The following is a 21445-nucleotide window of genomic DNA, read 5'->3' as shown; positions in this document are numbered from 1 at the left end:
CTGTCACTCAATAAAAAAGGTCATCTTTGAACTAAGTTTTTAAAACTACTAAATGGTTCTTCTTGTTCAGAACGCTTCGAGTGTATGATAACGCACACTGGCTAGATCATGATCGCTCTCACTTCTGGTTTGTCTCACCGATATCAGTCGTCTAAAAATGTTTGACAAGAGGGATTTGATCAGATTTCATCAAACATGATATGTTTGTATTAGAGCACCAGTATTGTAGAACAATGTAGTAGTTGTAACATTGGATGCTCACATGAACTACACTGGTTCATGTTCTCAGCCATCCACCAACCTAAAGCAGGTCCACCACTAAACCTCAAACCTTCTTCCTTTTTGTTTAGTGACTCTAGTAGTCTTTCTGTTGAGCAACTCTGAACTTCATGTGATAACTAGTTTATGGATAACGAAGAGCTGATGGAATGTGAATGACAGGCACCAGTAAACAAGAAGCATATGACTTGTAGGACTTTTGTTAATCATGACTTTCCAGTTTGGTACAAGTTTATTTCATAGTCTGTAGCACAAAAAGTGTTTTGTTACTTACAGTCAGTGATGTTAGAGCTGGAGTCAATTTTCCAAAAGATCTGTCCTTTGTGGGACCCATTGATGCCTCGGTTCTTATAGTCCAGGAAGTTCTCAGACAAAGTCTCGTCTGCGAGGAGAAGACAAACGTGTTTTGACTGATGTCACGTTTTGAGTCGTGTCTTAGAATATATATAAGGAAACATACAGTGGTTTTCCTCTTCAGTTATCACTTTTAGACATTTCTGATGGTGTTCAGGATCTTTAACTGCAAACAGTTTGTTTGTGAACCTGGACTACATGTGCTAGCCTTCAAGTGTGCAGAAGACGATGAAGATAGACTTTATGGTTGTCATGGGGACAGTCAGGAGCAGTGACGCCAACACTGAGCTCACAAAGACATTTTGGGTTCAGCATCTTACTTAAGGAGACTTTGAGATGTAGACTGCAGGAGATGGAGGTCAAACCAACAACCTAAAGGGAGTACAGTAATCCCTCACTTATTCACACTTCACGAGATTGCAGCTCTTTAGTAGGTAGTCACATGACACCGTATGCACATGCTTTTGGCTGGCAGCATCCGTGTGCGCTGCGTTCCAAGACTCACTTAGCACAGAGCACTTCCGTGTATTAAAGAAACGCTTTCCCAGTCTATCAGAGTGTGGGAAAAGGTGATACAGATAGACGGTGGTCTCATGGTTGTGTTTGTTGCTCTGGTCATGTTTCTCTGCTCTAATCTCCCTCCCCTGGTCTGCAGTGCTGATGCATGACAGGAGGCGGGTCTGGTCTCTTGGGCGGAGCCTGGTCTCCACACCTGAGTTTCATCAGGCTGACTACCTGGGGCCTATTTAGCCACCTTCCCTCTTGTGTTCAGTGTCTTGTTTTTTGGTCTTTGCGAGTATTTTCCTGAGTAAGGTGATTTTCCGCTCTTATTTTGTTAGCTGGAGTTATTTCTCAGACAATGATTCTCTGTTGTTACTTTATTAGGTAAGTTATTCCCTTGAAGGTGATTTTCTGTTGTAACTTTGTGCTTAATAAACGTTTTGCTCTTGTACTCTGTATCAGGGGTCCGGGCCTTGCTTTTGCCTCATGGCTCATAACGGGTGGTTTAATATCAGTATACGGAGGGTTCATAAATGTTCAAATTACCATAAATAATAGTTTGTTGCAATATCGCAGGTGTTCCCGGAACGCATTAACCACGAGTAACGAAGGTTTACTGTAATATAAATTGTTCGTAGAGTGTGATTGGTTGCTCGTCTTCAGTTGTGGTTCTGTGATGTGCTGGTCAGGAGCATCTCCCATCTGTTGTCCTCTAGTGCACTGGGACAGGCTCCAGCAACCCCCGTGACCCACAAAAGTGGAAAATGGGTTCGGAGAATGAACACTGTGTATCGTGTCATTTAACCCACCTGCATCCAAGTCCACTATTAACCCAAATGATGCATTTTGGGACCCGATCCACACACTGCAATCCGTGTGTTGTAAACAGGGATGCAACCCCTCAGCGGTCTTCCTCTCGCTGATAAATATTGGTGCATTCACTCATTCATTCCAATTTTGAGTTGTTTCACTTAAAACACACCCATCAATTATAAGCGCTAAATAAAAGAGCGTGTCACCTCATGATGAGGCCAGAAGAAGGGATTTTGTTGGACACAACTTATATGTGACCTAATAGCTTTAGACCTGTAAAATAACGTAGTCCATCAACTTCAGGTTCTGTTTGTGCTCAGGTGGTTATCATTAGTAACAACATAAATATGAAATAGGATAATTAATGAGAATGAGACGTCACAACATGAGGAAGACAAACAGTTTTCTGTTCTTTCAAACTGGGATGAGTGTAGGCTGGGGGGACATAGAGGGTAGGTCCCAGTCCAGGCAGCTTTTGATGGTCACCAGCTGTCACTCATTCTGAGTGACTGAGTGGGTTTGGGGTTCACTTGCTTCTGTCTGTACCGTTCATGATGAGGTTGTCGTCTGAATGATAAACCCTCTACGCTGTGACCGGTCAACCTGTGCCGTATTGAAAATCCGAGGTTCTAGTTGTCCGTATGTGTGAATGGTAAAATGTCAAGATGAATAAAGCAGCATCTGCCCAGCTCTTGTGTCCATGGCAACCTAGAGGAGTGAGTGGTTGGCAAACAGTGAGGGGTGTGAATGAGGGATGATGACTTTGCAATAAGTATTATCAGGGCTTCCATTACGGCAGTGGTCTCCAATTGGTTTTTACTCCACGGACCAGTTTAAAGTCAGACAGTATCTTCATGGACAGGACTTTAAGGTGTGGGGGGTGAATACAAAAAAAATTAGATGATACCAGCATAAAAACGGGTATTTAGCAGCTTTCTTTTTCTCTGTAGTCTTTGGTTCTTCTGTCTCCTCATTGGCTCTTTTACCCTGAGCAGAGAAACTTCCTAAAGGTTTTTCTTTGGTCTTTTTCTAGCTTGTGAGTTCTAAACACGTTTGATTTTATTTGGTCACAAATTGAGCCTCTTTAAAATCACTGCAAGACGCTGACTGTGTTTTGTTCACGTTTTAAATCACGTCAGTGTTTCCCATGTCCTAAAACAGACATGAGTCATTCCAAAGACGCCAGCAGAGCTTGTTGTGTTGTTTGTTGCTGCAACTTTGAAGAACATCTTTAAAAGTACAGAAATGTTCACCATTCAAAGTGTAACAACACAACCTGAATGTTCAGTTCCAGGGTGTTTCCTTACCAACGAGATACATTCCAATCCAGTCCCCTGCGTCCACCTCCTCCTTGATGTCCCACGTGATGACCAGGTCTTCAGACTGGCCTACGGAGTAGTGTGAGGAGCTGACAGTGAGCGTGGAGCGCGCGTCTGGGGACACCAGGTCAGTGTCGCTGGTCGACCTTGAAAGGCCCAGCATGAAGGCCTCCTGGTTCAGACCGTTGACGGCGTAGCTGTCCGGGCCGTAGCTGTGACGAACCGAATCCTTACAGCGCTGGCGGGTCTGGCTGCTGCGGGTCGGGGAGGCCATCGCCGCCAGGCCCAGGAATCGATTCTGGTACAAGTTCTACGACAAAATGATCAGCAAAGAGCTTCCAGTCAAACAGACGAAACAGAGCTCATCAGAAAGCATCAACAGTTTCAGAAAGGATAAAACTTGGTTCTGTTTGTAGGGCAACACAAAACCTACCGGATACAGTACCGCATTGGTACATCTGGCTGGTGCTGATGTACCATATTAGTCTCAATCATTTGTGTTGTCATAAACTACAAGCCTGCTCTGAAAGTCGTGATGAAAACAGTATCATGTAACGGCTAAGCTAACCCAGAATAATGACACGGTGAGGTACAGACTTCACTAAGAGAAGGTCCACACGTAGCTGGATCTTTTTGAAACCGTGACTTTTTTCACCCCACTTAGACAAAGTTGTTATACGTCGGAAAATAGCGGTTTTCACTGCAGGGAAACGCACATGGATGGAAAAAATTTTGGTTACAGCGTCCACACAACAACGCAGACCCGGCATTTCCAAAAAAACTTGACTTTGGCTTCAGTTGTGTTTTCGTCCTGGATATCTGCGTTGTCATGTGGACGGAAGGAACAACCGTGAGAAAAAAGTTGCGTTTTCGAAAGGATGCGGCTACGTGTGGATGGGGCCTGAGTGTGTCAGAGGGATGCTGACGGATACCGGCTCAATCCTGTCGGTGGATGAAGTGTTCCTCCTCAGATGGAGGTAAACACTAGCTTGTCTGAGGGTGGATGTGCTGACATGTGCTTCATGGTGTCAGAACCCGACAACAGCTGCTGTGGTTTCTATCAGCAGGAAAACGATTTTTTCTAAATATAATATTACAGTGCGCCCTCGCGCATTCACACATCAAAGCTTGTGACTTCATTGCAGATTCTTAGTAGGTAGTCACATGATACCATACACGCATTCTATTGGCTGACAGCATCCTGAAGTGCGCTCCGTTCCATGAGTCTAGGACTTTCGTGAGACACACAAGTGTTTTAAACAGTTTATCAGAGTGTTTTGAAGGTAATACAGATAGAAGGTGGTTTAATATCAGTATGGGGGGGTTCAGAAACGTTTAAATTAACGTAAATAATAAGATAAATTGTCGCTATATCGCGGAATTCATTTATCGCGTGTGGTTCCTGGAACGCATTAACAAAGAACGATGGTGAACTGTAAACATGAATCCAATGTGTATCAACTTCATTAGCAGTGTCCTCGTAGCATCGCACCAACATTTGTTTCTTCTTGGTTCTGCTAGCTTGGGAGTTTCAGTTTAGCTGAACTGGATTCTGTGTCAGCGGCCGGAGCGGCCCCTTTAAGAAAGTATTGTAGTCATGTGACCAAGGCAAGCATCTTGACAAACGTAAAGAGTGACTCACAGACAGATGTGGGGGAGAATCCAGTCATTAAAAAAAAAAATGTTCAGAATAAGATCAGAAATAGAACAGAAATACTGTAAGTTCTGGATTCTCTCTGTGTGACCTGGTACAAATTGACCCACGGACCGGTACTGGTCCACGACCCGGGGGTTGAACACCACTGACACTGATCACACTGACTGCACAAACACAAATATAACACGCATGCATTACACATCTTCTGGACCTCTGCACACAAAAGCAAACAAACTATAACTATAACTATAATAACTAACTAATGATGACGCAGTTCAGACGGCGTGACGGGAGCAGCTTTGGCTATTGGCAGGATGGAGTCTGAAAACACTGAGTTAGATACAAAACCGTTACTCAACTGATCCCAAACAACCAGAACAGCTTGACAAATGTGAAGTGTGTGTGTGTGTGTGTGTGTGTGTGTGTGTGTGTGAGAACTAGGTTGGCATGATTCAGGAAAACATGTTAACTTTTTGGTTAAAATTGAATTGTTTAAGGCAGCATGATGGTGCAGCGGGCAGTGCTGTGATTTCAATTCTTCCTGGAGTCTTTCTGTATGGAGTCTGAATGTTCCCCCCATGTCTGCATGGGTTCTCTCCGGGTTCTCCAGTTTCCTCCCAATAAAATGTGGCTTAGTGGGCGTTCGTCTTTCTGTGTGACCCTGAGATAAACCGTTTCTGAAATGTATGTTTAGTGCATGCATGAACTCCATCCATAACATGTGTCTCTCAAGGAACGCGACTTATCTACAGGCACGTGGAAGAGTCAAAGGAAGCCTAGTGGGATTGTCTGAAATTCTGAATCATTCACTGTTAGTGGACAACAGCTCCACTGAGGATGTTACCCCCCTCCCAGCTGAAGGCCAGACCCTCTCCTCCACCATCTCTTCCGTTCCATCAACAACTCCGTCTGACATCTTGTGAGGAAACGCACTGATTGAGTGATGAGGAGGAGGAGTGCTGCTGCACACGTGTGTATAATGGGCCCAGTGATGCACGCTGATCACAGTGGACAGATCGCGGCTCCGCTACGTAGAAAACGTTCATTCTGATTAACGGCGGAGAGGACGGAGGTAATTACTTTTAACTACGTTATCTGCAGCTATCTCCCAGCAGCAGAAATGATTCCTTCATCTATCATTTCAATCCCAGAATACTTCAGAATATTAAACATCATTTTTAAAAATTTCTTTGGAAGATGTGAAATTATCTTTTTTTACTTACTTTTGTTGGTTTCAGTAGACCCACATGGGGTTATTATAATGTTTATAACATGCAATCTTGGGGCAGAATAGGTAATATTCGATAAGTCAAAACAAACTATCTTAAATGTCTTTTTTTATATGTAGTTGATGTTTAAGTTATTGCCTCCACCCACTGTTTCCTACAAAAAAGGAGGATCATTTATTGACACATAGTTTACAAAAGACAATGACTAAATTAATTTTTCTGTGTTTCCATTTCTTGGATGATAATCCTAAAACTACCAACATCTTTTAGACTTATTTTATTCTGCAAAGCACAGAGAAATATATTTAACTGAATGCTGTCTGTTTCAGGAGATGTGGGTGTGTAAACATTTCTTTGGCAGGATCATAAAACTACTGTCAGACCCAGGATTCAACTAAAAATGATTAACCCTTAAGCAGATGTAAACCTCGTCTAAAGATGTGGAAAGACCCAATCAGAATTCAGTGTCTTGTGACCGCTGCTCGACGCAGCATCATCACCACCAACCCCTTCTGAGGCAGGGAGAGTTGCATCCTGGGTCCTCAGCTCAGATTAGAGGATGCTCCAGTTAGGAGGCGGCTCCAGGGCCCGACTCTGCCGGGGCCACATCGCTGTCAATGCTCAAGGACTATGCATGCAGAAATGCACAATTTGGATCATGATATGAATATTAATGAAAAGTCATACCACCAAATATTTTCCAATTACTTTGTAAAAACATCATATGAAGCAATTTTTATATTTTGAATAATAGTAAAATAAACTGACAATAAAGGAGGTGGAAACAACCAACAGTCCTCCAGACAACCTGTGAGATGGGTGGGGGTAAGCAGGGAAAGGGAGAGGGTGGTGGGGGTGTTGTGGCGGCTGGGGGGACACTGACCTTGATACTACAGAGCTGCATCAGCATAATGACCAGTCAACCCAAAGCAGAGCAAAACCTGAGGGAAGTGGGAGAAGGGTGGCGAGTTACAAACACAGAACCAGGAAGCACAGGCAGCCAATGTAGCAGGTGAAGGTGGAGTGTGTGTGTGTGTGTGTGTGTGTGTGTGTGTGTGTGTGTGTGTCAGAAGAACGACAAAAACAGCAGCATCATGTTTTCATTCTGCATCTTTGTCAGATCAGAACATGAATATGTGAGGGGGGAGAAGCACAGATGGACAAACAGAAACAAGAGGTGATGTCAGGATGTCTGATGGGTTTGACCCCAAGGGTCTGAGTTTAATGGGATCCATGCTGACTGTCGTCTCCTACACAACTAGAGGAGATGGGGGTTAGTTCGTGTTGGAACAAAATCAACCATAAACCCAGCCTCTGATTTGAGAAGAGCTAAGATCTCCACTTGTCGCCTTAATGCTAAACGTGTGTGGGTCGTTATTCTTTAGTGGCTGACAAACTCATTTCACTTCACTATCTATGCAGGAAAACAATGAAAATTGATCAGAAGTCTGAACGTACTGAACTGTCTGAATTTCAGCCACTGCTGAGTTTTCTGGAGGAGCTTAAATTATTGACTGAAGGATGAATCAAACTCCAATTTCTGGAAGTCTGAATAATGGATCTGGCTTTGCCGGACACCAGGAAAACAGTAGCTGATGCAAAGAATAGTGCTGACTGTCACGTGTGGTGGAAGAGGAATTATGGTTTGGTGGTGACCTCTGACCTCCACTGAAACACCTTATTAACAGAATGGGCGACAAAACCAATCAGGCACTTTCATATTTGTGGCAACGGGGCTTTGCAGACTATCCCCTACTTGGGTTAGGTGGAGAGGAAACACACTGGCCTTGTCCAGTAAAGCGTTTCAGAATGATTCCTCCAAGTCAGCATCAAGTTATCTTAGTCTGATTTAAAGTTTGACAAGGATAGAAGGCGGTCTACCTGCATTTAAACAGATCCTTCATTTTTGTTATCATACAACATTTTTCATTTAACAGTTTGACATCAATGAACTCATCAGTCAGCGTCTGAAAAGCAAGTCTTGCTTTTCTTTTTCGAGTGGAAGAATGCGTTCTATAGAATGTACTGGCTGTTTTGTACTCAAGGATGGTCTACATAACGTTTGTGATCCAGCTTCAGAGGAAAAAGTGGGTGAATCCAAAAAAAACTTTCAAGTTAACGTGATCTTTTCCCCTGATGTCCTTCTTGTCTTTTTGTTGCTTGTCCAACGACACCATCCTGTTGCCGTCTCTAGCAGTATCGTTCTGTTTCTACGCTAACAAGAGAGGAGGGAAATCAGAAGTGTAAACACAGTGTGTGCACAATCTGGCACACTATGCTAATATTTAAGAGTACAGGCGCTAACAAAAAGGTTTCCCAATCACGCTCAATCCCTGCAGTCTCATTAGTCAAGTAGTGCCACATTAGTGTGGTGCCCTCGCATATCGCTGCATTAATTGACACAAATCATAATCTCCAGGGGAATATAATCACTTGTTCTTCCTACTTTCTCCAACACTCGCATGGATACGCACCATAATCACGACCAAGAAAACATGACTACTAATTGAGAATATATGTAAAGCAGATGAATAATAACCTAGAAAGCATCTCCTAAAGAGCCAAGTGCTACGTCTCAGCTCACTGTCCACCAAAGCATGACTAACCATAGCTACGATCTAATCCCTGCGATCCTGTTGACCCCTTTGACACCATTAACATGACTCATCAGTTCAATTATTGTGATCCAGCTGTGAGAAACCAGTTTTGTAGATAGTATGAACTGAAATATTCACATAAAATAATGGAAACTTCAAAATGATCCGATAATCTCTGCACAAGTCCTTGTGCGGATACTAGCTAGGTGTCCTAGCTAGCTGTCTAACAGAGTATCTAAAGTAAATGCAGCAGGTGACTTCTTAAAGATTTAGATCTTGTGTATCTTTTGTTAAATTGTTTGTTGAGTAAGGGTGTGGTTCATACTGATGTATGGAATGTCTGTTAAGACCAGCAGGTAGTGGTGGACATTTCACTGTGAGCCCAAGTGCTGGATTGACCCTCAGACTGGGGTTTGATGCTTCTGATACTGTTAAACCCAATATCCACCAAATTTGTGCAACACTTGCATCAAGACATGGCATATCGTCCTGTTCTTACCTACAGTTGTAGACAGTTTTAGAAGTATAGTTTAGTGAAATCCACCACCAAGGAACTGGTGGGGGATTTCTGCAGGCGATCACTCTGCCCGGTTACACCGGTGAAGATCCAGGGTACGGACATCGAGGTGGTGTCCTCTTACAAGTACCTGGGTGTTCAACTGAACGATAAACTGGACTGGAGTACCAACACTCACTCCCTCTACAAAAAGGGTCAGAGCAGACTCTATCTGCTCCGGAGGCTGAGGTCTTTTGGAGTGCGGGGGCCACTCCTAAAGACTTTTTATGACACAGTAGTAGCCTCATGCGGTGGTCTGCTGGGGGAGCAGCGTCACTGCGGCCGACAGGAAGAGACTGGACAGGCTGATTAAGAAGGCGGGTTCTGTCCTAGGATGCTCCCTGGACTCAGTGGAGGTGGTGGTGGAGAGGAGGATGACAGCCAAGCTGTCATCAATGATGAAGAACCACTCCCACCCTCTGCAGGGCACACTGAGATCACTGGAGAGCTCCTTCAGCGATAGGTGGCTTCACCCGAGATGCGTGAAGGAACGCTATCGCAGGTCCTTCCTGCCCACGGCTGTCAGAGTCTACAACCAGCAATCCTCCCAGCGGACCAGTCAGAGAACACCACATTCAAAATCTGGATGACCAATGTAATCTGCAGTTCTGTAGTTTGTAGTGTATAGTTTTGCAGTGTAAATAGAAAATGTAAAGTTTTGATATGATATATATTAATATGTCATTATCGCACAAATTTCCCCACTGTGGGACAACGATAAAGCATTATTATTATTATTATTATTATTATTATGGATGGATAAAATGACCACCTGTCAGTTAAATCAACATCATATTTACTGAAATGTCAAAAGAAAAGAGGACAGTAAAATGATAAACAGGAACAAACAACCAAATTCTGCATCACTTTTGAAATTACTGAATGGCAGATGTTGTTGAGCTGAAGGTGTTCACATGTTTATCCAGAACCAGAATTCACACAGATTCAGAACTTCATGGTGTCCAGGCAATCAAGCCAAAGTTTGGGTTCAATTCCAGGTCTTGTTCTGTTGTCATGGTTTGAGGCTGTGTCAAACATTGCAGGAAAAACGTCATTGGGTCTGCTATGTCAAATTTTACATGGACGACCCATTTGCAGCTCTTCTCCGATTGGCAGACAAATGTTTCACCCAATACAGACAAAGACATCCTGATTCAGGCTGATGAGTATTTCTTGCTGCTGGAACCAATTTCCCCACATCAATTCATGAAAATGAGCATGGCAACCATCATCCGTCTGACAGCTCAGGCCCTCAAGACCATTTAGAGAGATTCAAACATGACATCATCGCCCTGAGGTCCTCCAGTGCATCTCTGTACAGGGCAGCATACACTTTATAAATCAATACAGATTCTATATACAGCAACGCTTGATTGCAGCTTATGGATATACATGTTTCCTTTAAAGTAATGGGATTCTGTGACATTTGAATTGGGACGCAGCAAGTTATTAAGGAAGTCCTATCCTTCTGTTGATGAAACCATAAACAGAACACCATATAATTAATGCTGCGTGTAAAGTTACTTTACTATCACCTTAGAGGATTTGGGGATGTGGAACAGGAATAGGTTTGACAGACTCACATTAATGATGAGAGTAACAACAAACTATTTAAATAGAGCTCAAATCACCTGAAGATTCAGCTCTACTCCACTTTGATCATCTGTTCTACATTAAGGGATGGTGAATTGGACACAGAATAAAACCCCATCCTGTAGCTGGGTATTAAAGAAGAGTTCAGGACAGCGTTTACCTTTGGTTCTGTTCATGTTCACCCAAACGTCACCTAGTACCAGCAAACATCTGAACCCAGAGCAGCTTTTCACCTGAGAAACCCAACGGCTTCAAACTCACTCGGCTCATGACACTTACTTCTTGAGGAAAAAGACATTTTACAGGCGACACTCTGTGTGCACGACCAGCCTGCTACAGTCACTAATCTCTGACTGTTTTTCTTCCTTCACACTAAGATGTGGTTTAACTATTCGTCGGGGCTCATCAACGCCTGAAATCTCCTACAGTAGTCCAGTGAGCCTTACTTCTGTGATAACAAGGCGTCATCATCTCTGGAGGGATCTCCCTTGTGACTGTCCCTGTCAGCGTTCCCTCTAAGCTGCATGCTTGCACAATTGTGCACAGCTCGCACCTTCTCTGCGCACAAGAAAATCTACGCAGTGCATTAAAAATAAAAAATATTCAAAAATATTAAATAATATCTAATATCAAACCTAATCTCACTAATTTGACCAATAATATTGTTTTCTGTGCCAAAGTAAAGAAGAAATGCGGTTCTTTTAAGATGGAATGAGTACTGTTTATGCAAATAGAAGAACAAGCGGAGAAACTGCGTGAGATTATTTTCTTTATGAGAAAGTTCAAAGCAAGATGCAGACGGAGCCATTAACCTGGACAAAGTACAACCAGGTGAAAAATAAGGTAAAGTTTAGGTCAGATTTGTGCATATTTTAATGAAATTTATTAATAATATTTTTTTAATTTATGGATATAAATCATTAAGTTCTCTTACTACTAGATAATTTCTGGGCAGTAGAAATTCCAATTAAAAAAAAGTAATTACATACTGTACAGACCAAAAGTTACAGGAATTTATTCTGTATCACAAGCAACAACACACGTCATCGTGCAAAATGTGAATGTTTTAATGTGAACAAAATGTTATGTCAGTGTCATTTCTTCCAGAACAGGACCCTAAACCAGGACACAACTGGACCTCACCGACCAAAGCAGCGCTCGTCCCATGGTCAAAGCAGGACCCTCACATATAACATCTCATAAAAAACAAGATTTTGGGTTTTTTCATTTCAAGTGGGCCAAATCACTTCAAAGCAAACTAATGAAAATTGCTGCTGTAAAAGAAATGTTAATGTATGATGTAACACAATTCGTCAGGCCCTCCTCTGTCATGTTCATCCTATCTTCACACATCATCACAATAGTTACTATGTTAGTTAACAGTAGTTCAGCCAGGTAGGCCTTACTGTGTCTTTCCCTGAGTTGGTGGTAGGAGGGAGTCTGTAGGTCCGATAGTTGTGTTTTTGTTCAATTCATTTTAAGAGTCTACAATTTTTTTTCCACTTTAAATCTCAAAAGCTTTTGCTGTTATTGTTCGACCATCACGCGTGTGTGTTGTTTCCCTTCTCTCTAGATGTCTGGAAAAGCCCACATATCTGAACAAACTACAACTGTTCTACTCAATATCGTGGCTCTCAGCTGAGAGAAACATAAGATGTAATTACTGTTTCACTCATGACGGACATATTTATTCTGGTCTATCCAATAATCTCTTTTCTCTCTCTAGGAGCAAACATTTATTTCAAATGTAGTCACAATATTTCATCATTTTTGACAGTTCACAGACTTTGATTCACTGGGACATTAAGATAAGGAGCTGGATATGATCTAGTCTCATTTCTTTCGCTGAATGCTACAGGTTGATACCCCTACACCCGTCTCCTTTGTCACACTCCTTACTTTGTGATTGTAATAGGAAAGTATTAACAAATTTAACACAAGATTGCACAACAGCCCCATACTTAAAGCCTTCTCTACACCCCCACTGTTTCTTTACACTCAACAGTAACGCTGCACCCGTGTTCTGTTAGATAGCATGATGTACAAGAGCCTCAGGACTGCTGTGAATGTTGCCACTGTTGTTTAGTCACACACATAATGTATACAGACATCCTTACCTGTCCTTACCACCCGGTCACAGGTGGAGCAACAACTAGCCCACTTTACATGTATGTGCATTTTACACAGATTGGTGAAGAAGAACACAGGTACAATTTTTCCCAGTGGGCAGGCAGTGAAGAGAAGTTATTATCATCATTCACAACTTATAGAGAGGTCAGCACCATCCTAGAGAGAGGTTAACACCATCATATAGCGTGGTTAGCATCATCACACTGTCTGCTCATGTTTAATCATGGTCAGTGTGGAAGACACAAAAAACTTTGTGTCCTACATGATTCACTGAAATAAAACACACCTTGACGGCGGGACATCAATGCTCCTTTTCATTTTCAGTATGGACAGAGAAAGGAAGCAACAGCACAGAATGCTTTGTACAGAACTCTAAAGATATGATGTCGTTTCATGGATTGAGCAAAAGATCAACAACTGCTTGCTGTTACATCAGTAATTAGTTGCTGTTTATTATTGATTAAAACTATTCTCCACGGATGGTCACATCAGCAGCAGCAAAAACGTCGTCATCCTTAACTGACACAAAAAGATTATTTGCATATTTACGTGTCTAAACAGCATTGAGAAACAGGAACCCAGGTCACCCTCCTTGTTTGTAGGATTGATTAAAGGCTTGCATACCTTTTACATTAGTTTTACAAGAAACAAACCATCAGTTACAGGAAATATGTGATCTAACGTTCAAAAAGTAAAGCTGCATATTAAAAGAATGTTTTTATTTCTGTCTGCACAGTAGGATTTGATAGGCAGCCATACACATTAAGACCTACTAGCCTCACCAACAACTAATAGAGATGTGTAACTCACTGTTAGAGGATGGATTCTCCAGCAGGTTAAATAACGCAATTTTGCATTCATATTCATACAAAAATGCTTCTTTTAATGACACTACTGTTTTCAAATAACTCTTGGTTCATGTCTCATGACAAATCAGCTGTTGAAAATCAGCCGTCATAGAACTGGCACTGGCGATTCTATTTTGCTTTTGTCAGTTCAGACTGGTCGCCAAAATCCAATTTTTTGCCCGTCCAAATTGACATTGGATATCTTGTTTGTAGTCTGAACAGTCCCATACCACATGATATCTGATTTTTGCGGAACGGATTGAAACCACATTCGGGAGGTAGTTTTATATCGGATATGGACGGACATGTCTCAGTCTGAACAGCTCCAAACATATGGCGGACGGTGACGTCACTGTACGCGGCGCAAGAGCAAGGTGCCAGAAGGAAGAGCTTCACGCATCATGGAGCGGTAAAAAATGGAAAGAACCCCCTCCCTGCAGTGAAATGGCAGAGGCTAGGTGATGCTCTGGAGCTGCTTTGCTTCCTGGAACATTTGAGACCTTCAGTGTGTAGCGGGTCAGGTGGATTCCATCAAGGATCAAGTAATCCTACAAGAGTTTGTCTCACCGTTGGTGAGGAAAATGAAGCTTGACTGTCATTGGACGTTCCAAAAGGACAATAATCCCAAACATACATTAGAGCACCAAGGCTAGATTCTTAAATGCATGCTAGTGCATTCAAAGCAACTGAAAAAGTTCAAGACATGACCAACATGACCACAGATTCTAGAGCGACTGTCACAGTCAGTCTAGAATGTGAAAAATGGTCAGGCTTGGAATGCTGTAGCTGCAGATGAACCAGATATGAGGCCCTCGTCCACGAGGAATAAGATAAGATTCCTCAGGAACGAAGTTCAGCCAGAATCTGACGTCTGGATATAAATCAGGTTTATAGCAGCTTATAGCTGCTAGGATGATATGTTGGTCATCACATCCTGGACCATCAGAGGACCAGTCAGTTAAAAACACTTCATCTGTACCTGGGTAAACACTGGTGATACCGGTTGAAATTAGTGAACAATTATTGATTTATTTGTTTTTTTGCAAACAGCTGATAAATAGAATAACTTGTCAATAAACCAGTGAAGGTTTCCAATTCATTACTTCCCACTAATGTAAGGGCTTCCTATGAATTGATGAATTACATGATTTCTATGAATAAAGGATTTGAGGATTTATTACAGGATTCTGATTTGACAAAAACAAAGACTGTCCGTGGGGTTTCCTCCAGTAGTTAAGAGGATTTTCAGGACGGGAATCCCCACCCCGACCCGGGGGAGCCTCCTCACCAGGACGCTGGTTCGTCCTACATCTAGAGAAACTAGGGCGCAGCAGGGAGGATGGCCCCGACATCTGATCCCAACAGCAGCCGGCCCCTGCCCCGGGTTTATGTCACAATAATACATGATGAAAATAAATCTGTTTTGATATATTCAGCCTACATTAAACACCTTTTTCCCCTTTTTAGTTGACCAACTCCAACTTTCAGATGGATGTCGCTTCCTAGCAAGGACGTGAAAACAGGCTAGTGGGGATCCGTGGGTGGACGTGAGGTGAACCCCAACACCAGCACCATCTGGAGAACACCAACAAGACGACCTCTGGTGTCCTCTCATGATCAATACCCGTTAAATCCGACTTATTACCTCGTTTTTAAATTAGACTTCAAGGCATCGTTTCCCCAGCAGAGGAGACGGTGTCACCGCTGAAGTCACGGGGCGACGGCCCGCTGCTACCCCCGCCTGCATCACCCGCTACACGGCAACAATGGGGCCGACCTACCTGGGACAAAATGACCTGCCGGTGGATCATCCTCCGAGGCTCGTAGACGAGACGTCAGACAGGTACACGCCACGCTAATCTCCACGGAACCCCGTAAAGAAAGGAGGAACCCGAACGGAGCGATGGACCCGATGAGGCACGCTACACGGAGGCTCCAGTCACATCCTCTCCTCCGGCCTCACCGAAGTAAAGCTCCGCGACACACGGCCGCCACTTCCGGCACACGGGGCGCAAACACAGAGCGCGGATTTTAATCAATACTTGCAATAATAAGTGTATTTTATTTTTTAAAATGAATTTTATTTGTTTTTTAAGGATATTTATGATCCCAATAACTGTTTAATACCATTTAAGGCGATTCCAACATAAAACGGTGTCTTATTTTGAAGGGCCCACTGGTGTCATACTTGACGTAAATGTGTGCCACTTGACGGAGCTGGGTACCAGCGCCTCACAGCCAATCAGAGGGCGCGCCTGTCACATCTCCGCTTCCGACCGGAGCACGCAGCCCTGACCCTCTCCATCCTGTCGGTTCCCTTCACGGCGATGACAGCAGAGGCAGAGCGCCATGACGACAGCCTTCATTTCAGCCTGCCGCAAAAATACTGGGACAGCAGTCAGGTGATAAATAAAGACTTAGAGTATTTATTTATTTTTATATGTCCATCCATCCATTTCTGCCGCGTATTTTTTTTATTCGTGTTTATGCCTTAAATGTTAACAGTACTCATATTTATATATTGCATTACATATATATCATATTTATATATTACATTATATATATATCATATATTTATATATTACATTACATATATATCATATATTTATATATTACATTACATATATATCACATTACAATAGATACTAAGTTTTATTCCAATCTTAAGGTAGTAAGTAAACCACAAGTGGAATTTATTAAACATGAAGCGTCCTTCAAGTCACAATCAGAATTAAGGAGAGGGAGAGTTTTTTTTATTTTTTAACATTACGTTTATACATAAAAGTCAAATTACAAAATAATCACGTTGATACAAAATCCAAAAGAAATTCACTTAAAGATTTTCAATAGTACTGTGTGATTTCTGAACAAAGACACATCTAACCTTTTAACATTTATCAAACTAAAAAAAAAACAACAGACAAAATTAAGGAGAGGCAGAGAGATTTTTGAGTTTTAAAATCGCAATTATTCATTCATCCATCCATCTTCCACCGCTTATCCGTAGTCGGGTCGCGGGGGCAGCAGCTTCAACAGGGAGCCCCAAACTTCCCTTTCCCCCCCACATCCACCTCAACTGACCCCTTTCCACGTGAAGAAGCAGCGGCTCTACTCTGAGCCCCTCGTGAACAGCAGTGTTTCTCACCTTATCTCTAAGGGAGACACCAGCTATCCGTCTGAGAAAGACCATTTCAGCCGCTTGTATCCGCGATCTCGTTCTTTGGGTCATGACCCATCGCTCATGACCATAGGTGAGGGTAGGAACGAAGATTGAACGGTAGATGGAGAGCTTTCCCTCTCGGCTTAGCTCCCTCTTTGTGACAACAGTGCGGTAAAGCGACTGCAATACCGCTCCTGCTGCCCCAATTCTCCGTCCAATCTCACGCTCCGTTGTTCCCTCACTCGTGAACAGGACCCCAAGATACTTAAACTCCTTCACTTGTGGAAGGACCTCATTCCCCACTTGGAGAAGGCAGTCCACCGGTTTCCTGCTGAGGACCATGGCCTTAGATTTGGAGGTGCTAATCCTCATCCCCGCCGCTTCACACTCGGCTGCAAACCGGACCAGTGAGCGCTGCAGGTCACAGGCTGATGACGCAAACAGGACCACATCATCTGCAAAAAGCAGCGATGCAATCCTCAGGCCACCAAACTGTAACCCCCCCTCACCACGACTACGCCTCGATATCCTGTCCATGAAAATCACAAACAGAATTGGTGATAAAGCGCAGCCCTGGCGAAGGCCGACAGCTACTCGGAACAAGTCCGACTTACTGCTGACAACCCGAACGACGCTCTCACTTTGGGCGTACAGGGATTGGATGGCCCTGAGGAGAGGCCCCCTCACCCCATACTCCCGCAGTACCTCCCAGTATATCCCTGGGGACTCGATCATACGCCTTCTCCAAGTCCACAAAACACATGTAGACTGGATGGGCATACTCCCAAGCCCCCTCTAGGATCCCTGAGAGTAAAAAGCTGGTCCGTTGTTCCACGACCAGGACGGAACCCACATTGTTCCTCCTCAATCTGAGGCTCGACAATCGGCCGGACCCTCCTTTCCAGCACCTTGGAGTAAACTTTCCCAGGGAGGCTGAGGAGTGTGATGCCCCTGTAGTTGGCACACACCCTCTGGTCCCCCTTTTTAAAAAGAGGAACCACCACCCCAGTCTGCCACTCTTTCACCACTGTCCCAGACTTCCACGCAATGTTAAAGAGGCGTGTCCTCCACGACAGCCCCTCAACACCCAGAGCCTTCAGCATTTCTGGGTGAATCTCATCAACACCCGGGGCTTTGCCACCGTGAAGTTGTTTAACTACCTCGGTGACTTCGCCCTGAGAGATTGACTCTGATCCCCCATCATCCTCCAGCTCTGCCTCTGCAACAGAGGACGGGTCAGTTGGGGTAGTTGGATTCAGGAGTTCCTCAAAGTGTTCCTTCCACCGACCGACAACCTCCAAGCCAAATTACAAAGTAATCACGTCGACACAAAATCCAAAAGAGATTCACGCAAAAAGGAATTCACATCTCAAAAACAAATCATGGTCGGATTTCAACAGTACTGAACAAAAGAAAACATTTAATCTTTTAACATTTATCAAACTAAAACCAGAGGCTCTTCAAGTACACATTCAAAGTACTTAAAACACAGGGTTTTTTTTAAAAAAAGCAGACAAAATTGAAAAAAAACCCCACCTAATATTTTTCTGTACTGGCTTCTTTCAGACTGTTTTAATTCTCGTTCTGAGAGCTGCTGCTATCAGAAGGTGTCTCAGGTGTTTCTGTAACGTTTTCTTTGCTGTATTAAGTTTGTGTCAGTGTTTTTTTACTCTTAGGAGCTATCTTTAATAATTCCTCATCTATCACAATATCATCTTTTTCCTCCTTCTGCAGTAACCACAGCAGCCGGCTGCCTAGCGGCCTCGGCCCCCGGCCCCCCCACGGTCACAGTCGCCTGCCCCACAGCAGCCGACGGCCAGCGCTCACCCTCTCCTTCCAGACAGTTGTGGATGAGATGTCCCTCCCCCACATTTTGTGTTTCCACTGGTGACCTAAATCTGGTAATCATAATGATCAATCTTAAACGTGAGTGTGATGTTCAGCTCTTCATTGATCCGATTAGGGATCATCATAACCTGTCCCTGGGAGGCGTAACATGCCTGAGTGGCATCGCCGGCCGGGAACATATAGGACTCAGGAGCCGACCGTGTCCTGACAGCTCCCTCCCCAGGGCCTCGTCGCTGAGGTACGGCGGTGCGTTCGATACGATCACCGTTTTAATTGGGTGAGCTTTGGCAGTGCGGCTCTTTCGTCTGCGGTTGCCCGTCTCGCGGCTCCCATATCGCCTCCTGATCTCCGCAAAAGCTCCACAAACTACCAAAGTAACTGCAATGGAACTGTCACTGACTGAGAGGAAAGACGGGTACGAAAAGCAAAAAAAACAGAATGAATAAACACTCAAAGATACCATATTCTCATCCATTCCTCTCACAAACTTCCAAAACGTAATGGTGGTTAAATTATGTTACACAAAAGTGCATAAAAATATATAAAAAAAGCAAAAAAATGTAGTGAATAGATGCGCAGTGACGCCACACACTCCAGAGAGAGAGACCGACGGAAACATTCAATAGTTTTTACTTACGGTATAATTACCCTACTTAGCAGGTGCAGTGAATAAATTAATATAAATCATATGTTCTTTCAAGGTTTACCTGGCGTTAAATCTTTCATCCATCTTTTATGGACACCATAACTAAATCACAGTATTATTGTGCATATATAGTGTTTTTTGGGTTTTTTTCTTCATTGTACACTTGTGTATGATGACATTAACGGTATTCTATTGTATCCTATTCATGGTTAACTAAATACACAAGGTAGCCAGTGAAACTAGGGAATGGTTTGTATAACATTAACAATTTTCATAAGTAGTGAATTACTAGGGTCATGCAGCTAAGCTAATTAATGCTTACAGTCAGCATGCCTTCAGTGATGCTGGTGACAGATGGTGCAGGACTGACTGTAAGTGTGATACCAAACCAATGATCAGCAGCAGGGAAACAATCAGGGCTCAACACAAACACACGTGTTCCAGACCTGAAATAACTACGTTTAAAATTATCTACTTTTAAAATGAACTACGTTTAAAATTAACTACGTTTAAAATTATCTACTTTTAAAATGAACTACGTTTAAAATTAACTACGTTTAAAATTAACTATGTTCTAAACTCATGAGATTATAAAGTAACTAGCTTGGTTTTAAACTAATTTTCTTAACTAATTAGGTTTGGAAGTAACTGTTTGGCACCAACTAGGTTTTGAACTAACTCACTAGGATTTGAATTAACCATGTTTTTAAACTAGCTAGGTTTTTGAACTAACTCATTAGTTTTGTAACCAACTAACTAGGTTTGATCTAACAAGGTCTTTAACTAAATAGGTTATAAACTGACCAACTAGATTTTAAACTAACTAGGTTTTGAACTTACTAACTAACCCACTAGGTTTTTAACAAACTAGGTTTTAAACTAAATGGGTTTGGAACTGACTACGTTTTGAACAGCTAACTAGGTTATGAATTGTTGTTTAACATAAACGGTGTGCTTCTGTTAATTATGTTATTAATTATGTTTATTGTTTATGTTTACACTGTTAATGTGAAATATTATCATTAACTAGGTTTAAACTAACTGGTTTTGGAACCAACTAAGTAAGGTTTCAGATTAACTCACTAACTAGGTAGGTCAGGGTAAAATTTTGATCTACGGTCTGAGTTATTTTCTATCCTGAGATATTTTTGCACATCTCTCAGGAACCGGATACGAGAGAAAGAGGAAACAAAAGGCGTTATGTTCAGGGAGGCAAGGGGAGGAACATTAGATCATGACCTTGACCTTACAAAACTAGGTCAAGGTCAAATTTTCACTTTCATACCTTTTTAGGTACACACCTCTGAAACCTGATGGGATGTAATCACAAAACAAAGAACAACATTTTCAGGAGGCCAGAGGCACAACAATGTGACGACGACCTTCACCTGTGGAAAACTAGGTCAATGTCATACTTATTAGTACAATATAGAAAATACATAAAGGAATGAGTACTTTGTGTCGCTCAGACAGGAAGAGGTAAACACATGACAGATTATATTCCGGAGGAAACATCTGGACTTTAAGACAAACAGGAGACACCTTCAGTTTTTTGTTGTTGTTTTTTTTACAAAATTATGTTGTGAAGCTTTCTGTGGCTTTCCAACATAAACCCGTTTGTAGCCCATTTATTAGAATACTAGCTGAATTTCCAAATGAATTAGGATTCATTTAATTAATGTACACCTACAGTGTTTTCTGTCAATCCAAAATGTTACTAAACATTTAGGAAAAGTTAAATTCCATCTCATCAGAAGTGAAAAAAACCCAAAAAACAATATTATTAATGAACTTTAAAAAAAAACAGATCCCAGTGAGCGATGGCCACCCTTCTTTTCAATCACTATCAGATGCTTTCCAATCAGAGTCAATCAGTCTCTGGATCTGCTGAAGACCAGCTCGCACCAATCACAAC

The 21445-nt window shown here is 42.6% G+C and overlaps 1 protein-coding gene across 1 annotated transcript in view; it reads right to left on the bottom strand.

Annotated features, from left to right (window-relative positions):
* The window catches only part of LOC137587865 (E3 ubiquitin-protein ligase HECW1), a 61898-nt gene extending 46157 nt beyond the window's left edge, over positions 1-15741 (bottom strand). The window contains exons 1-4 of the mRNA XM_068304534.1: positions 15658-15741; positions 7036-7093; positions 3255-3576; positions 554-661 (exon numbers count right to left, since the gene is read on the bottom strand). Coding sequence (XP_068160635.1) covers positions 554-661; positions 3255-3576; positions 7036-7062 — 457 coding nt within the window. The 5' untranslated portion in view covers positions 7063-7093; positions 15658-15741. The remainder of the gene's footprint in view (positions 1-553; positions 662-3254; positions 3577-7035; positions 7094-15657) is intronic.
* Positions 15742-21445: the final 5704 nt, after the last annotated feature.

The sequence above is a fragment of the Antennarius striatus genome, chromosome 20 (genome assembly GCF_040054535.1).
Source record: "Antennarius striatus isolate MH-2024 chromosome 20, ASM4005453v1, whole genome shotgun sequence".
Taxonomy (NCBI): domain Eukaryota; kingdom Metazoa; phylum Chordata; class Actinopteri; order Lophiiformes; family Antennariidae; genus Antennarius; species Antennarius striatus.
The sequence above is the reverse complement of the archived record's forward strand: the minus strand, read 5'-3'. Positions and strand labels throughout refer to the sequence as shown.